The sequence below is a fragment of the Peromyscus maniculatus genome, chromosome 8, assembly GCF_049852395.1.
Source record: "Peromyscus maniculatus bairdii isolate BWxNUB_F1_BW_parent chromosome 8, HU_Pman_BW_mat_3.1, whole genome shotgun sequence".
Classification (NCBI taxonomy): domain Eukaryota; kingdom Metazoa; phylum Chordata; class Mammalia; order Rodentia; family Cricetidae; genus Peromyscus; species Peromyscus maniculatus.
The window spans coordinates 53,130,529-53,151,857 of record NC_134859.1 but is presented as its reverse complement, the minus strand read 5'-3'; the positions used below and the strand labels follow the sequence as shown (position 1 = coordinate 53,151,857).

Below are 21,329 nucleotides of genomic sequence, written 5' to 3'. Positions count from 1 at the left end.
TGGTTTTACTGAGTGGAGAGGTCCCCGAGGGGGAAACGCCTCAGTTTTATTGATCTGTACTGATAATTCCGTTACAAAGACAAGAGGAAGCCCTGCAGAGGGGAGGCTGCTGTGGCAAGACCTGTGTCTTGGCTTCTGACCTGGAAGACCCCTCCAAGTGTCTCTCAGCTCCACATTCTGAGGTGATGGTTCTGGTCCCTGAGCCAGGGAGCCAGGCTGCCAGTGGGTCCCCGCCCCTCCCTATCTTCTCTGATGAGACCTCTGCTCCCGACCCCTCCACTCTTTCCCATGGTCCCCTTGGTCCCGACCCCCCCCCCCCCCCCGCCCCGGTCCAGTCACCTGAGGAGCCAGCACGGGGATGTAGTAGAGTTGCAGACTGAGCCTAGGAGTGAGGCAGAACTTCTTGCTTTCCCGTTTCCTGGCAACAGGCAGCAAGGTAGGATGGGTAAGAGCTCGGGGTTGCGTGTTGGCATCAAAGAGTCTCGGCTTTGCCACTTATCCTGTATTGACTTTGGGCAATTTATATTATCTTTCTGAGCCTCGGTTTACCCATTTATGAAATGGGAACAGTTGTCATATCCTGTCAAGCTGATGGCTGGGCACTGGGGATTCTCTGCAGTGTTCTCCCTTACCCTCCCTGGCCTTGCTTCTGTCCCGGTAATACCTGTTCGGATCATTTCCCGGCTCCTTCCAGACCCACCCACACTCCCGACAACCCCAGTCCCTCCTCGGGGCCTTACCTGAGTCTATAGTAAGCCTGGGCCAAGCGTCCCAGCATCCTATCGTCTCCGAGCACGAGCACGCGGGCCGTATGCACCCTGGAGACTCCGGGCAGCAGTTCCCCGTCCCCACTGGGCCTGCCCGTCCTCCGGTGCAACCCCGGGGGCCCATCCCAGCTGCCAGGCATGGAGAAGTCGGGGGGCCACACGCGCTTCTTGATGCCTCCCCTGCGCTGCAGTGCGGCCCGCTCCATCTCCGAGCTGCTGGCGTCCGGGAGCTCATCACTCCCCAAAGGAAGGTCCCGCTCAATACCGCTGTCAGTGGACACCCGGGCCAAGTCCCAGTCTGGCCTAAATCCTTGTAGATCCAAGGCCTCCAAGTCAGCACTGAGGTGCATCTGGGAGCGTGGGCGAAGGAAGAGCACCAGTTCCTTCCCTGAGACAGGAGAAGAGGGGGAGCATCAGGATGGTAGGGACACCTGATATGGACAGGACAGCTCCCCGGAAATCTGGGACCCCTGTTTCTCAAACACTGTCCCCCTGAACAGAAGCCCCACGGGACACTCCACAAAGGGCAACGGTCCTGTGGTCAACAATGGTCCAGAGTTCTGTGCACTCTTCCCATTGAGGCCAATCAGTAAATGTGTTTCTCCTCTTTTTGAGATGGGGTCTCTATGTAGCCCTAGCAGTCCTAGAACTCACCATGTAGATAGACCAAGATGGCCTCAAACTCACAGAAATCCGCCTGCCATTGCCTCCTGAGTACAGGGATTAAAGGCGTGCACCACCATGCCCAGCCAATCAGTAAACTTATTAAAAGCTCTGGAGCCCCAGCACTAAAGAAATCAGCTTAACCCAGCACCTCCCACATTTAACTGACCCTGGAACCCTCCCAACCTCCCCCTTCCTGAATCTTCCCCTGGGACACAAATACCACCAGCTGACCCCCAGTATCTGACCACCAGGTCCAGGGAAGACTTGCAGGTTTTCCTAGCCCCCACTTCTAGGTCCAGAGAGAGAATGTACCGATCACGACCCAGCATGTAACAGGAAGTGTCGAGACCCAGTACTGCAGCCTAATACTTTCTACCACAATTGGTGTCCTTGTCCTCACTCTCTAGAAGAGCCAAGAAGATTGGGACAGGACACAAGAGTAGAGGGAAATGTCTGCTCTGGAAGGCCCCGTCAGGTCTGGGTATCACAATGGGTTCTGCTTGCCTCCCTTATGGGGACATTGACGGCGTTAGCGTGGGCATGAGACCAATGGCTAATGCACTGGACTCTTCCAACCTGGAGAAGATCTGGTCTTTGTCCAGACGTGTGGAGCAACTCAAAGAACAAAACTGGAACACAGGCAGGAGCCCAGACATGTGAACACACACGGACACACACCACTGTTCTCAGTCATTTCTACAGGGACTCAGAGGCTCAGGCACGTACAGAGCTGCTCCTGGTCGGTCCACAGATGGAAGGTGATGTAAGGGCTGGGCAGAGGGATGCTTGGCAGTCGGTCTTGGAGAAGGTCACCTGAAGAAAGGAGCAGGCTGTGGGGACTGTGGGGAGGAGGGTTGTAGACAAAATGAAAGTCCAGGAGACTGAGGGGATGGAGTCAACACAGGGCTGTCCTGCCCACTTTGTCCAGCCTGGGTTGCCAAGTTCAGGCCTCAGTGTCCTTGGTGCACTGGCCTCTGCTCTGGTCTCCTGCCCATTTCCCTGGCATCTTGTAACTGTTATGGCTAAAGAAGCTCCGTTTTATGCTAGGCATCCATCCTGGTACCCACCAGCCATTTGTCTCTGACTCCAGTCCCTGGAAGATAAGTTCCCGGTAATCCTGACTCAGTGACCCCCTCACCCAAAAATGTACAGCTGTGACTGTCTCCTTGTTATGATATGACTAACTGCTGTTTTTGCTTCAGTAACTTGCTGACGCAGATATCCAAAGAATGTTTTGAGTTGCCTTAATCACTTAACTTGGCAGAACAGAACAGTTTTTACTTGCTTGCATGGATATGAAAGGTCTTCATGTGGCTTTCCCCTTAAAAGTCCTCCCCGCATCCCTCCTTCACGGCAGTGTCAAATCTGGCTCAGAAAGATCGGTCCTGCTAGCAACTAATCAATAACGCTTTTTAATTATAATTGGATTGAGTCTACGGTCTTTCCCCAGGGGTCACACACTCCATAGGCAGTAACTACTGTGGGTGCAGTCAGTGACCATATGTTCTGACGCACTCAGGCTGACACATTCCCTGGGTGCTTTGAGTGACTGTGTAACAGGACACACACAGGAATCATCCTATCACAACCAGGACACACACACATTCTGGGTTGTTAAAGCCCACTCATGGAACTTACTCCTGTGTGGGGATAGCATTGCTTTATCAACATTCAAAATAGAAAGGAGGTGTGCAGGGTACAAACCGTCCCAAGGGACAAATAACGCCAACACCTAGTACTTCCCATTCTGTGGAGGTGTTCTAGGGATCCAATGTGTTGGCTACTACGTATGCCAGAACAAGATTCGAGTCCTGGCTCTGCTGCTCACTAGCTGAGTGACAGTCTGCAGACATTTTCATCTCTTTCTAAATCAGTTTCTAAATCTCCTCTGTAAAATGGGGGCAAGGATCGTTTCTTAACTTTGCAAATTATTTGATTTGGCATGCCATAGACTTAAATCATGTTAAATATTTAGAGTAGCTAATGGGATAAAGCGGGGTGCTTTGCAGGTGTGGGCTATCATGATCCTATTAGCCACATGCTTAGCCCCAGGGCCTGCCAACTCTCTAAGCTTTTCTCTAGGTCCCCAGGGATCCTAGGATCTATGGTGTCTGCTCCTTCTGAAATCTCATTCTGTCTAGCTTAGCTCTTCTGCGCCCCCTGCGGTCGGCGGTCCCTTGGCAAGTCCCCCCACCCCCCACCCCCCCACCCCCGCTTACCTATGCAGCATTTTCTTGTGGCCGCTGGCCCTAGCAGTGAGCAGTAAATCGCCTCGAGTCTCTCCAGGTGTCCCAGCCGGCTGGGACTGTCCTCACTAGCCACCTGCTCTATGGCAGCCACTACGGCGTGGAAATAGTGTTCCAGGAGGCGACGGGAGCTGGCCTACAAGGGGGGACATCAGAGCCTGAGTCCTATTCACTGCCCTATCCACCAACCTATGCCCTACCACACTCCTATGCCAAATTTGGCAGGACCACCAACAGTCCAGCATGGCACCTCCCTTAGACTCCCAGGGGGCTGGGCAGGAGCTGCCTGGTGAAGGATTGGAGATTCCATATCCAGAGCCTGGGTTTCTGCCAGGCTATGGCTGTGGCCCCCTGTTACCTGTGGGTAGGCAGTGGGGCTCCTCTCTGGCTTTCATACCCTATAATGGGGAGGTAGCTATGAAGAATCCACCAAAATAAGGGATTCAAGATGTGGGGTTCAGACTGGACAATTCCAGAAGGAGAGCAATGCTCCGATACAGTTTGAATGGGCAGAGCCAGGTTTGAATAATGAGCTGAGGGGAAAAAAAATTGCTCATATCCTCCCCACTTTCTGAATCAGGGCCAGCAGGGGACAACTGAACCGTCCCTCTGGGTGCCTGGCTCCACCTGCTGCAACAGTTCTAAGCCCGGTCAAGCCTCTCCATCTTCAGCCCGCATCCAATCCAGTCTTACCCAGCTTTCCTTGCCACCCACAGAAATTCATTCCTAACGGCACCAGTCCAGGGATGAGTAAGTGTCGGGAAGAGCTGGAATGCCCCACCACGGGAGTCATTTTTGGGCACTGGCTAAATGTAACAGCAAATGCATACCGTGTAGCCATTACAAGTACACGCTTCCCAAGGGATATGCTTGCACAGGCCGTGTTTACGATGTCATGGGAAATACATACATTATATGAAGCAGTTGCAGAGTTCCATAGCTCCATGTGTTAAAAAGGAGTCAGGGTTGGGGGCCAGAAGACAAGGGGTCAAATTTGAGCTCAGTCTCTTTGTTTCTGTGTGAGCATGAGTAGATGACCACTTTCTCTGTGCCTTAGTTTCCCATCTATAAAAGTGTAGCTGCATTTCATAGTGCTGTGGGAGAACTTCAAAATGTGATCAGGTTTAGCTCAGTGCCTCAAACAGACGATAAACTGGCTACTAAATCTTCAATGTCATCTTTACTAAGGAAATATACCAAATGTTCATTTCTGTTATTTCTAAGTAGAGAGGCTGTGAGTGATTTCTATCTTTGTCTTCAAGGGACTTATCTGTATCTTTCATATTTCCTTTAAGAAACATGTATGAATTGCTGATTTGTGGGGGAAAGGGTGACATGGACCAGAAGCAGGAAGAGTACAGCAGTGCCTATGATGAATGCCCAGGGTGTTAATTACCTGCAGCTTCCTGTTCAGAGCACCGGTGTGGCAGGCGTCCCCCAGAGCTGCCTGCAGGGCGTGGGCGACCACGTGGCGCATGCAGGCCTCAGGTGTCTGCTGCTCCTGGGCCGCCTCAATCTCCAGCAGCAGGGCGCTGCACACGGAGGCGGAGACCAGCTCAGGGTCCACAAACAGGAACACTCTGGGGGCAAGAGTGGAACGGAGGTGCTGGATGGACACCCCCAAAAGCTTGCATGGACACCCCAATTATGTAATGCCTTTGATAACAAAAGCAGTTTCCCATGGTTAATTCCCTTTAAAAGAAAAGCTTCAGATGCAAAAACCCCTAAGTGGGACCACAATCAGGAGAAGCGGGGACTGAGGCAGGCAGGAGGCTCAGGGCCCTTTCAGAGGGGCAGCTGGAGTTCCCTCAACCGCATGGTCCCATGTGGAGGAGCAGGTTAAGTCCTTCATGCAGGGAAGTTCCAGCCTGAGTCCACTTTCTGGTCCTCATCATCCTGGCCCAGTGCTCATCACCCTCGGGGGAGACCTTCAACCTCTCCTTCTGGTACTGGAGCTCTGGACCCACATAACTAAACCTCATCTTTGCTCATCACCCCGATCACACCAGAAAACTGACTCACCCACACTTTCCTTCCTCAGGAAACCATGCCATGCTCTCCCCTCCAGCACTGAGTCCCCCGATGCCCTTTCCCTCAGTACCCTTCCCGAGCATAGCTCTCAAGTCTCCAACCTACAAGGTGCCAGGCAGCTAAATCCACAGACTTGCCTGCAGCAGGGAGAGGCACTTACTCCCCCACCCCCACCAGTTGTCTTCTGAACAGGAGCGAGGGACACGCTCCCACCTTATCTAAGAGCTGAGGATTCCCTGAGGCAAGCCCCAGGGTTCAGTCCCTGCAGCTGCCTCTGGCTGCCTGGCTTGATTGGATGTGGCTTCTTTGTGGCACAGAACAGGGTACAGGGAGGCACAAGAAGGGAACAGTGGCGTTGCCCTGGGCCATGTGCTTCTTCTGCACATGAGGACCAGGGTCACTCTGCACCCAGCCAAAGAAGAAAGGCCCAGAAAACTGATACAGCTGCCACCCTTGAACTGGAAGTGCATGTCACTGTTGGGCCAGTGTGGAAGCTCTGTTGAGAGTTATTCTTCACCTGGCCTCCTCATTTGTTCTCCTGCCAGGGAACAGTTGCCAGGTACCCAGCCCTTGGAGGGAGCTGAGGGTAGCAGTCACAACCAGGCCTCTTACCTCTCCTGGTAAGGGTACAGTTCACTCATCAGGTTCTGCTCTGCAATGACAGTCCTTTGGAACAGGGTACCTGCAAACCAGATCACATCAGCGAGCCAGCCTCTGGGTCTCTGACTCCAATTCTCCTGGAAGGAGCCCAGAGGTTGAAGGTTTCCCCCGAGGGTTTTGAGCTCTTTGGCATCCTGGAGAAAGCAGCCTGATATTGGGTGGTACTGCATTGCCACACGGGAGATGCCCAGCACCTCTCACCTGGGACGGCTGCCTCTGTTTTCAGCCTTATGGCACAGTCCAAGGCGACCGTAGAGTAAGGGGCAGGCAGGGTCAGCAGCCTGGTGCAGAAGGTGTAAGCTCTATGGTAGAGATCTTCCGTGATGCCTGTGGCCTGCTGAGAGGGAGGGGTTGGCGCTCTAGGTCTTGAAGGGTCTGGGTTGGGGTGGATTAGAGCAGGTGCGAAAGAAGGAAGGCTGGGACGGACAGCCAGACTGGCTCCGTGCTCTCCACATCCTCTGGTTACAGTCTCTCCTCCCAGCATCTGTGGGAGCTCCCTACAACACCTTAGCAAGACAGAAATTCACCCTACGTTCTCAGCAGGCCAGTTCTCTCCCGGCCTTAAAGCTGGAGCTATGTGGTGTATTTCTGAGCATCTCCGGGTTTGGAAACCTGGAGCCACTTCCTAAGTCTCTGCACCTCCATGAATCTCACAGGCATGAGGTACCCTTCTTTTCCTCCCCTCCCCCTTCTTCCTCAATGTGCTTGACTCCTTTGTCCCAGCCCCATCCTCATCCCAGATGCTGCAGTGACACTCCCCACACCCCACCACCAGTTCCTCTAACCAGGGGTGTAAACCATTGTTTTCTCATGTCTCATCTCCATGTAGAGACCGCCGGTCATAAGAAGGCAATAGTTCTGGTCCATGTTTAGGATGATGTACATTTAGAGTTCATCAGAGAGTCATAGACAAGCATAAGCCCTTCCTCCCCTAGCTTGTCTCAAAACTCCGAGTTGGAAAAAGGAGGCAGTTTTAAGCCCCAGGATATTTGTTAGATAAGGCTTTGCATCCTGGACCAGTAGGATTGGGAGTTGGGGATGGGATTGTGCTGGAGGAGCGTGAAGATGGTAATTCTACAGGGAGAGAGGGCAGAGATTTCTCAAAACCAGGGACTTTATAAACCCCTGTCATGCGCCAAAATGCCACACCAGCCATTTTTGCCTTCTACCTTGGAGGCCTATTCTGCAGAATTGATTATTAAAAATGGTTTTGTGCCGGGCAGTGGTGGCACATGCCTTTAATCCCAGCACTTGGGAGGCAGAGGCAGGTGGATCTCTGTGAGTTCAAGGCCAGCCTGGTCTATAAAGTAAGTTCCAGGACAGCCAGGGCTGTTTACACAGAAAAACCATATTTCAAAACAAACGAAAGAGTTTTGTTTTCTCTAGTCTCTTGAATTTGTTGTTACAGAGTGAGGGTCTTGTTGCTCACAATGATGACACACGAATGAACAACCCAAGGACCCACACACTGTCGAAGACTCTATTTGTTCACCACACTGTCTTGACTGCCCCATTGCCTGTGCAATTTTACCTCTGGGTAGAGGGGAAAGACAGAGTGTATGGGAAGGCCAGCCCAGGCTTGCCCTAGCAGAGGTTAGGTGTCAACAAGGATGACAGGACAGGGCCCTGTGACTTGACGTTCCTGTCATGTGGGTGCTGGGAACTGAACCTGGATCCTCTGGAAGAGCAGCCAGTGCTCGTAGCCACTGAGTCATCTCTCCCAACCTGTCACTCATGCTTGGTCCCAGAATAGATGATCTCTTAAGCCCTTTGAGAATTGTGACGAATTTCCCCCAGCCTCAGGTGAGTCACCTTGACCCCAACCCCATCTCACCTTAGTGAGCACGTACATTAGCGTGAGTAGCAATGGAATGATGACATGACGCACATCCTCGCTCTCTGCCTGGAAAACAGGAGACCCTGGCATCATGCTGGGCTGGGGGCTCTAGGGAGCATCACGTCCTAGCTACAGAGGGCAGGTTAGGCGGGGGGGGGGGGGGGGGGGGGGGGGATTAGGTGGAAGGCAGTAATAGAGTGTGCCAAGGGGAGTGGCCTGCTGCAGAGAGGGGGAAAAGGGAACAGGGTAGGGAGCAGCGAGGATGGGGAAGCCCTCTGGGAGGGGCGGGGCAGATGGAGGAATCCTCGTGCAAGGCAGGTAGGATGGGAGAGCCGCATAGATCCCACACGGGAGCCAAAGCTAATTGGCAAGCAAGGCCACAATGGGAGCGGTGTGTCCCAAGCAGCAACATGCAGGACGTGGACAATTTTAAGTAGTACAAGGATAAGCCTTAACGGTGGCACACATATGTGCAGAATATGTGCATCTTTTATTTCTGCCATGGCTATGTTAGTGAGTTTCTTTTTGAAATATGCTAACTCAAGTAACGATGGGAGTGGATGGATAGAAATAGTGCTGAGGTAGAAGTCAATGAAGAAGACGAGCCCGGTAAAAATCAAGCATATGGCCCACAAACGACACAAGTTTGGGAGCACAGAGCTGCACGGGTGGACCCCCAACCTGATGGGGCTCCTCTCTTCACCCCACCCCTGCTGCCTCCCTCAACCTTGAGCACCAACCTTCTCCAGCTCTCTGAGGAGAATTCGGACCAGCACGGAGCTCTTTCCTGGATCTCGCTCTACCTTCTTGTGCAGAGACCATCTCCACATACCTGGGCCAGGAGAAAGGGGGGCCCATCATGGCTGAGTGGGTCAGAGGATCTCAGAGGCTATTCCCCTGAGCCCCGGATCCTAGAGTGCGGTTGGCCAGCTACATCTGACCCTGTAGTCAGAGCTGACCCCGGGTGCACGAGGTGAGCTCCTCTCATGGCTCTTTCTGGACAGCGAGCTCCCACTAACAAGGGGAGGGGTCAAGAGGGGACAGAGGTGTGTGTGTGTGTGTGTGTGTGTGTGTGTGTGTGTGTGTGTGTGTGTGTGTGTATGTGTGTGTGTGTGTGTGTGTGTGTGTGTGTGTGTGTGTAGCATAGAGCAGTGGTATCTGCAGGCCCAGAGCCCCAGCCACCTTCTGAATGTTCCCAGGTTTGAGAGGAGAGTTTTGTTTGGAAGTGGAAGTAGGGCAGGTGACCAGAGCCCCATTACTGCCTGCAGTGGGAAGTCCAGTCCCCTCTTACCCGAGACCTCACTTTTTGTGGTTTCAATTACCCACCACCAACTATGATCTCAACATATTAACTCTAGGAGGGTTGGACCAGGAAGCAGAGAAGCCTTGGGTAGATTTTCAGATTTTCAATAAGAAGACAACTGGGCTGGAAACCCCTATCACCTGAGAACTCCAGGCTGGAAAATCCTCATCTGAGAACTCCAGGTTGTAGACCCATCAACTAAGAACTCCAGGCTGGAGACCCCTCACCTGAGAACTCCAGGCTGGAGACCCATCAACTAAGAACTCCAGGCTGGAGACCCCTCACCTGAGAACTCCAGGCTGGAGACCCATCACCTGAGAACTCCAGGCTGGAGACCCATCACCTGAGAACTCCAGGCTGGAAAATCCTCACCTGAGAACTCCAGGCTGGAAAATCCTCACCTGAGAACTCCAGGCTGGAAACCCTCACCTGAGAACTCCAGGCTGGAAACCCTCACCTGAGAACTCCAGGCTGGAAACCCCTCACCTGAGAACTCCAGGCTGGAGACCCCTCACCTGAGAACTCCAGGCTGGAGACCCCTCACCTGAGAACGCCAGGCTGGAGACCCCTCACCTGAGAACTCCAGGCTGGAGACCCCTCACCTGAGAACTCCAGGCTGGAGACCCCTCACCTGAGAACTCCAGGCTGGAAACCCCTCACCTGAGGACGCCAGGCTAGGCCCTCCCTGAAATGCCTGGGGCAGCACTGGCCAGGTGGGACTGAGAGTCAGGGGTGGTTGCTTCCTGCTCCAGCTCTTACCCCGGTTACTCTGGAGGGCTGGGGCTGGGGTGTTGAGTTCTCGAAGCACAGCCTGGACGCTCCTCTGGAAGTCCAGCTCCACATCTGAAAGTGGGGGAACCTTGAGGTCAGGAGCTGTTGCGTTCACCCCATTTGTCCTTCCTGCTGCCCCCGCCCCCATCCTCAAGAGAAAATTCTTAGCCCTCCTATAAACTCTAAGAGGTGCCTGTGGTAATCCATCAACGAGATGGCAGCCAGCACACTGCTCTGAGCTGGAAGATAGTATTTCTATTTAGTATTTCCGTGTTCTTTGTAAAACCATCCTTTGGAAAAGTGTGGATGTATGGCAGTCCAGTCCCCTCTTACCCGAGACTTCACTTTTTGTGGTTTCAATTACCCACCATCAACTATGGTCTTAACATATTAAATGGAAATTCTAGACATAAATAACTGATGAGTTTTAAATGGTTTGTTACTTGGAGGAACAGGGTAAAAATCTCATGCCAGCCTCTTCCATTAGTCATTAGTAGTCATAATGACTACCAGCTAAACTATCTCAATACAGCAGTGTTTGTGTTCTAATAGCTTTTTAAAAATTGGTGTATAAGCTGAGTGGTGGTGGTACAAACCTTTAATCCTAATATTCGGGAGACAGAGGCAGGTGGATATCTCTGAGTTCGAGGCCAGCCTGGTCTACAGAGCTAGTCCCAGGACAGCCAAGGCTACACAGAGAAACCCTGTCTCAACTGCCTCCCCCCAACATAATTTTTGGTGTGTGTGTGTGCATATGCATATGTATGTATGTGTATTCAGGTATGTGCATCCATACAATGTGTATGGAGGCCAGATGAGGATGCCGAGTGTCTTGCTTTATCATTCCTACCTTATCCCTGTGACTTACCCAGGATTCCCCTGAAGTGTTGTTGGAGATAGAGACCCAACAAATGACCACATCCAAAATCTAGATTCCCTTCAAATGATGACCTGCAAGTCTCCAAGCCCATATTCTCTCATGTTCCCCTATACTAGTCAGATAAGACAGGTGAAGAATTAAAATTAAAATACTTTCCTCAATTTGTAACTTTATTTTATGGCTGTGGGTATGTATACAGGTATATATGTGTGTATGTGTGCTGTGCGTGTGTAGGCACATGTATGCACTGGTGTGTTGTGGAATATTATTTTAATTAGGCAAAGATGTGTTACATTTGTTTATGCTGTGGAATATTACTTTTGATTATGCTGCATTTGTTTAGTTATGTAAAGATGTGTTGCGTTTGTTTCGGTTGGCCTGCCTAAGGCACCTGATTGGTCTAATAAAGAGCTGAACGGCCAATAGCCAGGCAGGAGAAAGGATAGGCAGGGCTGCAGGCAGAGAGAATAAATAGGAGGAGCACTCTAGGCTCTGGAGAAAGGAAAAACAAGAGAAGGGGGAGAGAACGAGGAGACACCCAGGGCAAGAAGCTGGGCGGCCACCAGCCAGCCAGACACAGAGACAGCAGGAAAGTAAGATATAAAGAAAGTAAGAAAAGGTAAAAAGCTCGGAGGCAAAAACATAGATGAAGAGAAACAGGTTAAGTTATAAGAGCTAGCAAGAAAAGAGCTAAGCTAAGACCCTGCATTCAAAACTAATAATTCTCTGTGTCATGATTTGGAAGCTGGTTGGTGGCCCAAAAGAAAAAGCCTGGTACAATGGTAGGCATGTGGAGGTCAGAGGATCACCTCCAGGAGTCTATTCTGAGCTGTCATGGGTTTTGGAGATCAAGCTAGGGTCACCAGGCTTTCAAGCTCTTCTGTCTACTGAGCCACTGTGACAGACTTTTGTTTGTTTATTTGTTTTAGAGACAGGGTTTCTCTGTGAAACAGACCTGGCTAACTTGGAACTTCTTTGTAGGCCAAGCTCGCCTCGAACTCTCAGATATCTACCCACCTCTGCCTCTCCAGTGCTGGGATTAAAGGGGTGCACCGCCACACCTGGCTCAGGTCGAGACTTTGATCCCTAGACAGGTAGGGTCTACATCCTTGTTCAGCAGAAGACAGATTTTTAGGGGGAGGGCATATATGATCCTTAAGTAACCCTTACAATTGAGAGAGAAAAATGAGGCAGAATAGAGAGAGAGAAAATGATGGGGAAGTGATCGAGGGAGGAGCCCTCACCCTGAAGTCTGCTCGGAGCTGAGAAGCAAGAATTCCATCAAGCGTATATGCTGAAAGGCTGTCCCCACAGACCGCCATTCCTCTCCTCTACAGACACTTCCGGTTAAACCAGCAATGACCCAGGCTCACGACCTGAGTGTGTTTGGTCTTCTGTGAGCCTTGCTCCCTTCCCCAGGCGGAGTCTGAGAACCTCAAACAAGACTATTAACTTTGTCCACAGGTGACGATCGCTCATCCCTGCGATCTTATTGATTGTAACCCCTCAGGAGCTCCTCAGGACCCCACCCGACCCATGGGCACATTTAAGTTCCTTAGTCACCATTTAAGGACAATAGCTTCAAAGCCACCCACATCCTATAGTCGTCAGTTGTCAAGACCGTCGAGTGGGACCGTTTGGGACCTCACACCCATGCTCTTGGGGGTGTCTTGTCTTTCTTTCTGAGCACCTCTTTCTTGTAAATCTCTATAAAATATCTTTAATAAGTCCTAACTCTGCTTTTTTAAAAAAGCATCATGTAAATACTGTCCCTGGCAGTGACAGGAACATTGTGGGTTTGCACTGTCCCAGGTGGCGTTAGTGACACTGTGCTACACTCCTCTGAGCCCTTCTTTTCTGGCCTCAGCCGTGGCCTCTGTCCTGACTCTGGCTTGTCCATCCCACTTTCATCAAGAAACCCGGTAAATCAGAGGGAATCCCTGGCCTTCTGACCCGCCCCTGGCAAGAACCCCGCTGGTCAGGAAGTTCCCAGCTGCTGAGTCCCGGCTCGGATGTCCTTCTGGATTCTGAGTTGAGCCTGCTTCCACCCCACTGCCAGACTTGAGTAAAGGCTTCCTTGCCATTTGTTTGTTTGTTTTGTTTTTCGAGACAGGGTTTCTCCATGTAGGTTTGGTGCCTGTCCTGGATCTCGCTCTGTAGACCGGGTTGGCCTCGAACTCACAGAGATCCGCCTGTCTCTGCATCCCAAGTGCTGGGATTAAAGGTGTGCGTCACCGCCATCCGGCTCTTCCTTGCCATTTTGACGAGTGTCAGTGTAAACTTTTTTTTTCCTTAATAAGAATATATTTAAGGCAGAAGAATGAAGATGGAGAATACACAAATGACTTAGCAAAGGAGGAAGCCTGGAGACCGCGTTTCACTGGCCCTCGCTGCCGGCACTTGAAGGGATGCTGCCCAGGTGACTGTGCTTCCAAACCTGCCAAGCTCTGTGCACACTGGCCAGTGCGGAGCACAGCTGTGCTTCTCAGTTGTTCCCAAGAGAGACTTTTTTTTTTTGTTTGTTTGTTTTTTTCGAGACAGGGTTTCTCTTGTGTAGCTTTGCGCCTTTCCTGGAACTCACTTGGTAGCCCAGGCTGGCCTCGAACTCACAGAGATCCGCCTGCCTCTGCCTCCCGAGTGCTGGGATTGAAGGCGTGCGCCACCACTGCCCGGCGAGAGACTTCTTTGATGGCTAATTTTGGCTCCAGATTCCGCCACCACTACTACACTGTGGAACTGTTCTCTGGATTCCTCTCAACCTAACACACACACACACACACACACACACACACCTTCCCCCAGCAAGCCAGCTCTCACAGTCAGACTCTCTGTCGACTCTCAGCTCCACAGGTGTTTCCTTGAGCAAATCCTTACACATCTTGGTGTTTGCTTCTTGGAGGAGCCAGACAAGGATGGGAAGGATGGGAAACACTCTCCACAAGGACAGATTTCCCTTGCAGTAACCTTCAAGCAAGGGTGTTTTTATACACAAGGAGTTTGTCTTCTCTAGTCAGACATCACAAACCACATACCTCAGGGCTTCCCTTTTTGACTTGGCTGCCAAGAAACTCCCAGCTGAATTAGAGTCCAGTCCCATACATCAGCTCATGTCAAGGGGCAGGGGCCTCTCTTCTTGCTTCCTCTCTGCTGCCTCGGCTTTGTGTTTTGTTATACCTTAATTGTCTCGGGGTCCTTTAGAAGGATGGGGCTACATATGTAAACATCAGCAGATGGTAGCTCAAACTGAACCATTGAGGCCGAACTATCCTCTGCCCTGCTGGTCATCAGGCAGCCCCCCCACCCCCCGAGGCTCTGAGGTGGACACATGTGAAGTCCAGAGGATAATTACCATCTCTGAAGCCCCCACTTTCCCCCCAGTTCTCACTTGTTCCTGCGAGACAGTGGCCACAGCCAAGGCCTACTTCCCAGCATCCCCCAGCCTGAAGGTAAAGCCAAGTCTACCCATCTGGAGACCCCTCTCAGCAAGGCCACGTCCCTCAAAATTTGCCAGGGAGTCACTTGGCCTGGCATGAAGATTGCTCCAACCTGACCTCCCAACTAACCATCTCCGCCTTTCCTGGAGATTTAATGAAGTAACGCTGGGTGATTTATTCGTAAATTAATTGGTATTTTGTCTCTCTTCCTCCCTTCCTCTCCCTCCTTTATGCCTTTTATCTTTGTTTCTCTTCCTGTTCTTCCTTCCTCCTTTCCTCCCTCCTTCCACTGTCCTTCTTTCCATGGCTCCCTCCTGATTTCCCTCCCTTGAGCTTTTCTTCTTTCTTTTTATTCCCTTCTCTTTCCCTCACTCCTTTCTTCCCTTCTTTCCTTCCCCATCATCCTCTTGATGTGAGCTACATGAAGATTTAAACCAGTGACAGTTCTGATCTGTCTCCCTCTCTCTGTCTGTCTCTCTGTCTCTCTGTCTCTCTGTCTCTCTGTCTCTCTGTCTCTCTCTCTCTCTCTCTCTCTTGTATTTCAGAGAAAACTAGGGAAGCAGCCAGTAGGCCCTGGCGACCATCTCAAACAAATACCATTTTGGAAAGCCTTCAAAGCTTGAACAGCCTCAGTCTTTGGCCCACAGCTGGCTTGCTCACATGGTCTGTTCAGGCTTGTGTAGTATTTTCTGAAATAGTTGCTGATGTTGACGAACGAACGAACCAGGAAGTTTGTATAAAAGTTTGTGTTCCTGGCATCTCTTGCAAGTATGAAAGTCTGTTGACCCTGGAAGTGAGTCTTTCTGACACGGGATGATGGGCAGGGGCTGGGAAGCAGCTGACCCAGGGCATGGCACAGCTTCTCTGCTTTCCCCAGCCCGTCTCTTCTGCCTTCACTGCTTTCCCTTCTCTGACTGACCCCGAAGACCCCAGTTATCTAACTGAGCTGACCCGGGTTGTCCAGAGAGAGAGAGAGAGAGAGAGAGAGAGAGAGAGAGAGAGAGAGAGAGAGAGAGAGAGAGAGAAGATGGTGTTCTCAGTTCAGAGAGGCTAGACTCCTCAAGACCAGGAGAGAAAAAGGGTTTTGGGGTCACAGGGAAAAGGGCACCTGAGCACAAAGTGCTGTATCTTTGGATGCCATACATAAACCTCCTGAATCAGCTTTGGCCAGAGCACAGGAATGGCCCCCCAAAGTAGCCTCCATCTCTCTTAAGGCCACCCAAGCCTGGTCAGCTGGTTCTGGAGGCCCCAGCCAAATAGACAGAAGATCGCAGCCTCCTCTCAGGCCTTGTAAACCCAGCTCCAAGGAGGAAGAGCACGCCCTAAGGGATGACATTAGAATTCGTACTGATCTTGGTATTGCTGGGTATTACAATTAGGCTTTATTAACACTTCGAGACAATGCTAAATGTTCATCAAATCAAGATAGACAGGAAGACTACATTTCCCAGACTCCCTTGCTGTTGGAGAGCTGTGCAACAAATTCGGACCAATGTAATGTGATAGAAGTGAAGCCTGTCATTTGCAGGGATGATGGTAGAATTTCCTGCATTGTACCCAGACTGTTCCCACTCAGCAGTGACCTTAAAGGATGCGTGTTGGAGATGATGGTTCCACAAGATTGAATCCTCAAACCTCAGAAGACTGCTTAGAGCCTAGATCGGACTGTGATTAAGTGTGAAATGAGTATTGCTGTGCTATTCTGATATTTGGGGTCATTTGTTACAGCAGCGAACATTCCTTGACTGACTCATAGATACACGAAGTATTTCCCAATGTGTAATTCATGTGATTCTGAACAAGAGTCCTGTGATGTTGGCAGGTCAAATGTTATTCTGTTTTACAGATTATAGGTCTTGCCCTGTTTTGCCTCTCTAACTGCCAAATGGGACCCTAAGAAAGCTGGAGAGATGGCTAAGTGATTGAAATTAAGCGCTCTGCTGACTGTTCTTTCAGAGTACCCAGGTTCAATTCCCAGTGCCCACGTGGTGCCTCACAACCATCTGTAACTCCAGTTCCTGGAGATACAACATCCTCTTCTGGTCTCTGTGGACACCATACACTCAAGAGGTGCACAGACATACATTCAGGCAAAACATCCACACACATAAAGTAAAAGCTCCTAAAAGTTAAAAAAAATCATCTAACTTAGAGAGGGGGCCCCAGAGCCTCCCTTCCCACTTTATAGGTGGGTGATGAGGTGATGACGCAGGGGAAGAATAGTCATTCAAGGCTACAGAGCTGTTACAAACAGAACTTGCCGGGTCAAATGTTCTCCTTGAAAGCTGCAATCTCTGAACTAAGCCAGACTCAGGAAGACAGACATTACATGTTTTCTCCCATAGGCAGAATCTAGATCTAAATGTGTGTGAGAGAGATGAGGAGGGACATGTAAAAAGGGAATTATGAAAGGGAAGGAAGTGTTCTAACAGGAGTGAGGGGGAGACAAGAGTAGATAACGGAGAACACATGAACACATATGAACACATATGATATGGGAGCAGTAGGAGAAACCTTAAGAACTTGGTAATAAGTCTTAGTAGGTTTTTTTTTTGCTTGTTTTGTTTTTTTGAAACAAGGTTTCTCTGTATAGCCCTGGCTATCCTGCCACTCTCTCTGTAGACCAGGCTGGCCTCAAACTCACAGAGATCCGCCTGCCTCTGCCTCCCGAGTGCTGGGATTAAAGGCGTGCGCCACCGCCGCCCGGCAGCAGTTCTTACTATTCACTGTCCAGCTCAACAATGTGCAAGCAGTTGAGCGAGCTCATAAGTGCGCGTCTGTTCCTCTCTCAAGACGTTCTCACACTCAGGGTGTTGCAGCCCCTGGCTGGGCAGATGGTCCTTCTAGGCCTGGAAACATGCTCACGCACAGCATTGACTTTCCTCACTGAGCGCCCAGGCCTTCTGGACATGCCCTCCCCCACCCCCACACACTGACCTGAGCTCTCCATGGAGCCTGTGCCCCGGTGGGGAGGATGTGGTTTCTCAGACAGCGAAGTGGAAAGTGGAATGGTGGTTTCTACGCAGAGATTGTTCTGCAAAATAAGAGGCAGCTTGTTAGTGTGATGGGTGGGAACGTGCAGAAAGTGTATCCAGGGTACATGCCTGCCAGCTGCAGCTCTCAACTCCAGGGAGTAAACGTGGGGTGGCTTCGGGAGCTTTCTAAACAGCAAGCGGGAGCAGGAAGAGGGCAGAAGGAAGCCAGAGCTCAAGGAAGAAGCATCAGACAACAAGGTTTCTGTTTTCTCCATGCTTCTATAACCAGCCTGGCACGACACCAGCCCAGCAGCCAGAAGTGCACATTGAGGACTCTTGGAAAGAGGTTAAAAGTTGGGGGTGGGGACATCTGAGAGATGACTCAGGAGTTAAAACATCCACTGCTCCTTCACAGAGTTCAGTTCCTAGCATCCTTACTGGACTGCTCACACCCACCTGTAAAAAGTCAGACTCCAGGGGATCTAATACCCTCTTCTGGCCTCGGTGGGCACCTGCCCTCACAGGCATGCACACAACCACACACATACACACAATTAAAAACAAGACCTTTAAGAGGAGAAAGAGCCCTCTGTTGCTTGTCTGGGCGGCAGAAAGGAGCTCTTTAAACCCGAGAGATGGAGCACCCCCTTTCTCTCTTCCATTTTCTGCTGTGTGTGGGGGGATCCTGCAACAGTGTAGCACAATGGTGACGGAGGTCGTGGCTACGCAGGTGCAAGAGTCAGAGGAGCAGAAGTGCTCCTCTGGAACTACAGGCTCTTTCCTCCGGAGGGCTGGAGAGGAATCCCTGCTACCTTTGCTCTCTGTCAGATGAGCAACAACAAATAACAGGACCAATAATAATACAATGGCAGACCTCCAGATACAACAGGTAACTACATTAAATGTAAATGGTCAAAACCCACCAAGAAAAGATTGTCAGGATGGATATCATGAAGGGGTTGCTTGTTTGTTCTGAAATAGGGTTTCACTATGTAGCTCTGGCTAGCCTCAAACTAGTTATGAATTCCAGGCTGATCTCAAACTTGCAGCAATCCTCCTGCCTCTGCCTCCAAAATGCAGTGATTGGAAGAGTGCACCACCATGCCCAGCTTGGGTAATATAAAGGTAAGTGGAGTTAATTCTATTCAGTCTACAATAAATTTGCTTCAGATACATTGGTTTAAATATGCTAGAAGCAGCCAGGCAGTGGTGGCACACACCTTTAATCCCAGTACTCGGGAGGCAGAGGCAGGAGGATCTCAGTGAGTTCCAGGCCAGTCTGGTAAACAAAGCAAGTTCCAGGACAGTCAGGGCCACACACAGAGAAACCCTGTCTCGAAAAACAAACAAATGGAACAAAATCTAGAAGCAAACAAAGCAAGATATATCATGAGGACACTGAGAAAAAGTGAAGGAGTCTAAGAGACCACATGAATACAAGACAAAGTACATACCAGAGGGGTAAAGTTATCAGGAGTAAAGGGGACATCACAAAATGATAGAGACTCAATTCACAAGGAAGATATATATATAAAATATATAAAATTGTGTGTGTGTGTGTGTGTGTGTGTGTGTGTGTGTGTGTGTCCATTGTGCACCTTTGGAACTTCAAATTCTATGAAGGAATACCTAATAAAATGAAAGTGTCAGTGGGAAAAGCCATAATTACAGTTGGACATTTCTTCATGGCTCTCTCAGTAACTGACAGGTCAAGGAGAAGACTCAACAAGAATATAGAGAAATTGGCTCAGTGGTTAAAAACACTGACTGCTCTTGTGGAGGACCTAGGTTCAATTCCCAACTCTCACATATCAACTCACAATGTCTGTAACTCCAGTTCTAGGGGATCTGACAGCTTCTTCTAACCTCGGTGGGCACAAGGCACGCATGTGGTATACATGTGTATATGCAGGCAAAACACTTATACACATAAAATAAAATGAAGAAGTCTTAAAAATAAGATAAAATTAAAATGTATCTTTTCAAAAAAGAATATAGGGACATCAAATAATATTAGATAACACTACCAATCAACTGAATTTAATCAACATTTACAGAACCCTATATACAACAATCATTGTATGAAAATTATTTTCTAATGTATATAATGTGTCCAGCAGAACAGGTCATGATCAGGTTGCACAACAAATCTTAACAAATTTAAAATAATTGAAACCATACAAAGTAAGATCACAGACCCTGATAAAAGTAAATTTGAAATAAAAAAGATAAATGTAATTTTTAAAAAGTCTTCAAATAGCTGGATGTTGGTGGTCCACACTTTTAATCTCAGCACTCGGGAGGCAGAGGTCTTCAAATATATGGAGCAATATATACTTCTTTTAAAATGTTTTAAAAACATTTAATTTTAGTGTATGTGTGGAGGGAGTGTCAGGGCTGTGCACCTGAGTGCGATGCCCACGGAATCCAGAAGAGAGTATCAGATCCCTTGGAGCTGGAGTTACAGGTGGTTGTGACCAGTGTGGGTGCTGGGAATCAAGCTCAGGTTCTCTGCAAGAACATAAGTAGCTGCTGAGACGTCTCCCCAACTCACCAGCACGTTTCTAAATCATGCAGGAACCCAGAAAACAGGGCTCAGGGGAAATTTCCCAACTCATTTTATAAGTCTCTTACTATCCTAACACCAAAACCAGGCAAAGATAGTATCAAAAAACAAAACAAAACAAAACAAAAACCCAAAAAACAAAAACGGGCAGCTGTGACGAACACCTTTAATCCCAGCACTTGGGAGGCAGAGGCAGGTGGATCTCTGTGAGTTCAAGGCCAGCCTGGTCAACAGAGAAAGATCCAGGATAGGAACCAAAACTACACAGAGAAACTCTGTCTTGAAAAACCAAAAGTAATTAATTAATTAATTAATTAATTAATTTAAAAATTTTTAAAAAGAAAGTGTAGCAGAAACCTTAGATGGTCTTATTAATAAAATCAAACCTGAGGCCAGTTATTGGGGTGAATGCTGGTAGATCAGATGCAGAACAAGCCACAGCTAACTTCACCTGGCCAACTTCTCAGCTGGTCTTGTTTCCTCAGATTGGAGGCCTCTGTGTCCTCATATCTGAATGGCTCTCAGCTGAACTGTGCTGCTCAAAACCCAAAAGCTTAACCAGCCAAATGCTTAACCAGCCAAATGCTTCTTGTTTCTGGTCTTCATGCCTTATATATCTTTCCTTTCTACCATCACTCCCTGGGATTAAAGGCTCATTTTCTTGGCTGTATCCTTGAACACATGGATTTCTGCCTCTGGAATGCTAGGATTAAAGGTGTGTGCTACCACTGCCTATCCTCATGTTTAATATTGTGGCTGTTCTGTCTCTGACCCCAGATAGGTTTATTAGAGTTCACAATATTTGGGGGAACACAATACCACCACAAGAAAGAAAGAAAGAAAAAGAAAAGAAACTATATATCTTATGCACATATATGGAAAACCCCTCAAACAAGTATTAGCAATATATAGGTAACATATAGACACAATAGCTTGACGGATTTACCCCAGGCATGAAATACTAGTCCAATATTTGAAAACCAGTCAATGTAATCTACTATGGTAAAGACTAAAAGAGAAAAAAGAAGTCACATGATCCTATCAGTGGAGGCGGTAAGAGCAGTTGATAATTTCAGTTGCCGTGCATGACATTAGGAGCAGGGGGACTATTAATCTGATAAAGGACATCCGTCGGCAACACCACAGCACGGAAGCGAGGGTGTCCGTCTGCTGCCACCAGTGCTAATCAACTT

General features: G+C 49.4%; 1 protein-coding gene across 3 annotated transcripts in view; it reads right to left on the bottom strand.

Annotated features, from left to right (window-relative positions):
* Window positions 1-21,329, bottom strand: part of Pik3r6 (phosphoinositide-3-kinase regulatory subunit 6) — a 51,622-nt gene that overhangs the window by 18,680 nt on the left and 11,613 nt on the right. Inside the window, exons 2-12 of one of the 3 annotated variants that reach the window (XM_076542644.1) lie at window positions 17,533-17,629; window positions 10,270-10,353; window positions 8,948-9,039; window positions 8,205-8,273; window positions 6,572-6,707; window positions 6,323-6,392; window positions 5,076-5,259; window positions 3,653-3,815; window positions 2,160-2,246; window positions 741-1,155; window positions 340-418 (exon numbers count right to left, since the gene is read on the bottom strand). In XM_076542644.1, the coding sequence (XP_076398759.1) occupies window positions 340-418; window positions 741-1,155; window positions 2,160-2,246; window positions 3,653-3,815; window positions 5,076-5,259; window positions 6,323-6,392; window positions 6,572-6,707; window positions 8,205-8,273; window positions 8,948-9,039; window positions 10,270-10,353; window positions 17,533-17,545 (1,392 nt within the window). In that variant the 5' untranslated portion in view covers window positions 17,546-17,629. The remainder of the gene's footprint in view (window positions 1-339; window positions 419-740; window positions 1,156-2,159; window positions 2,247-3,652; window positions 3,816-5,075; window positions 5,260-6,322; window positions 6,393-6,571; window positions 6,708-8,204; window positions 8,274-8,947; window positions 9,040-10,269; window positions 10,354-17,532; window positions 17,630-21,329) is intronic. The other 2 variants (XM_015992365.3, XM_076542645.1) reach the window with 2 other exon arrangements.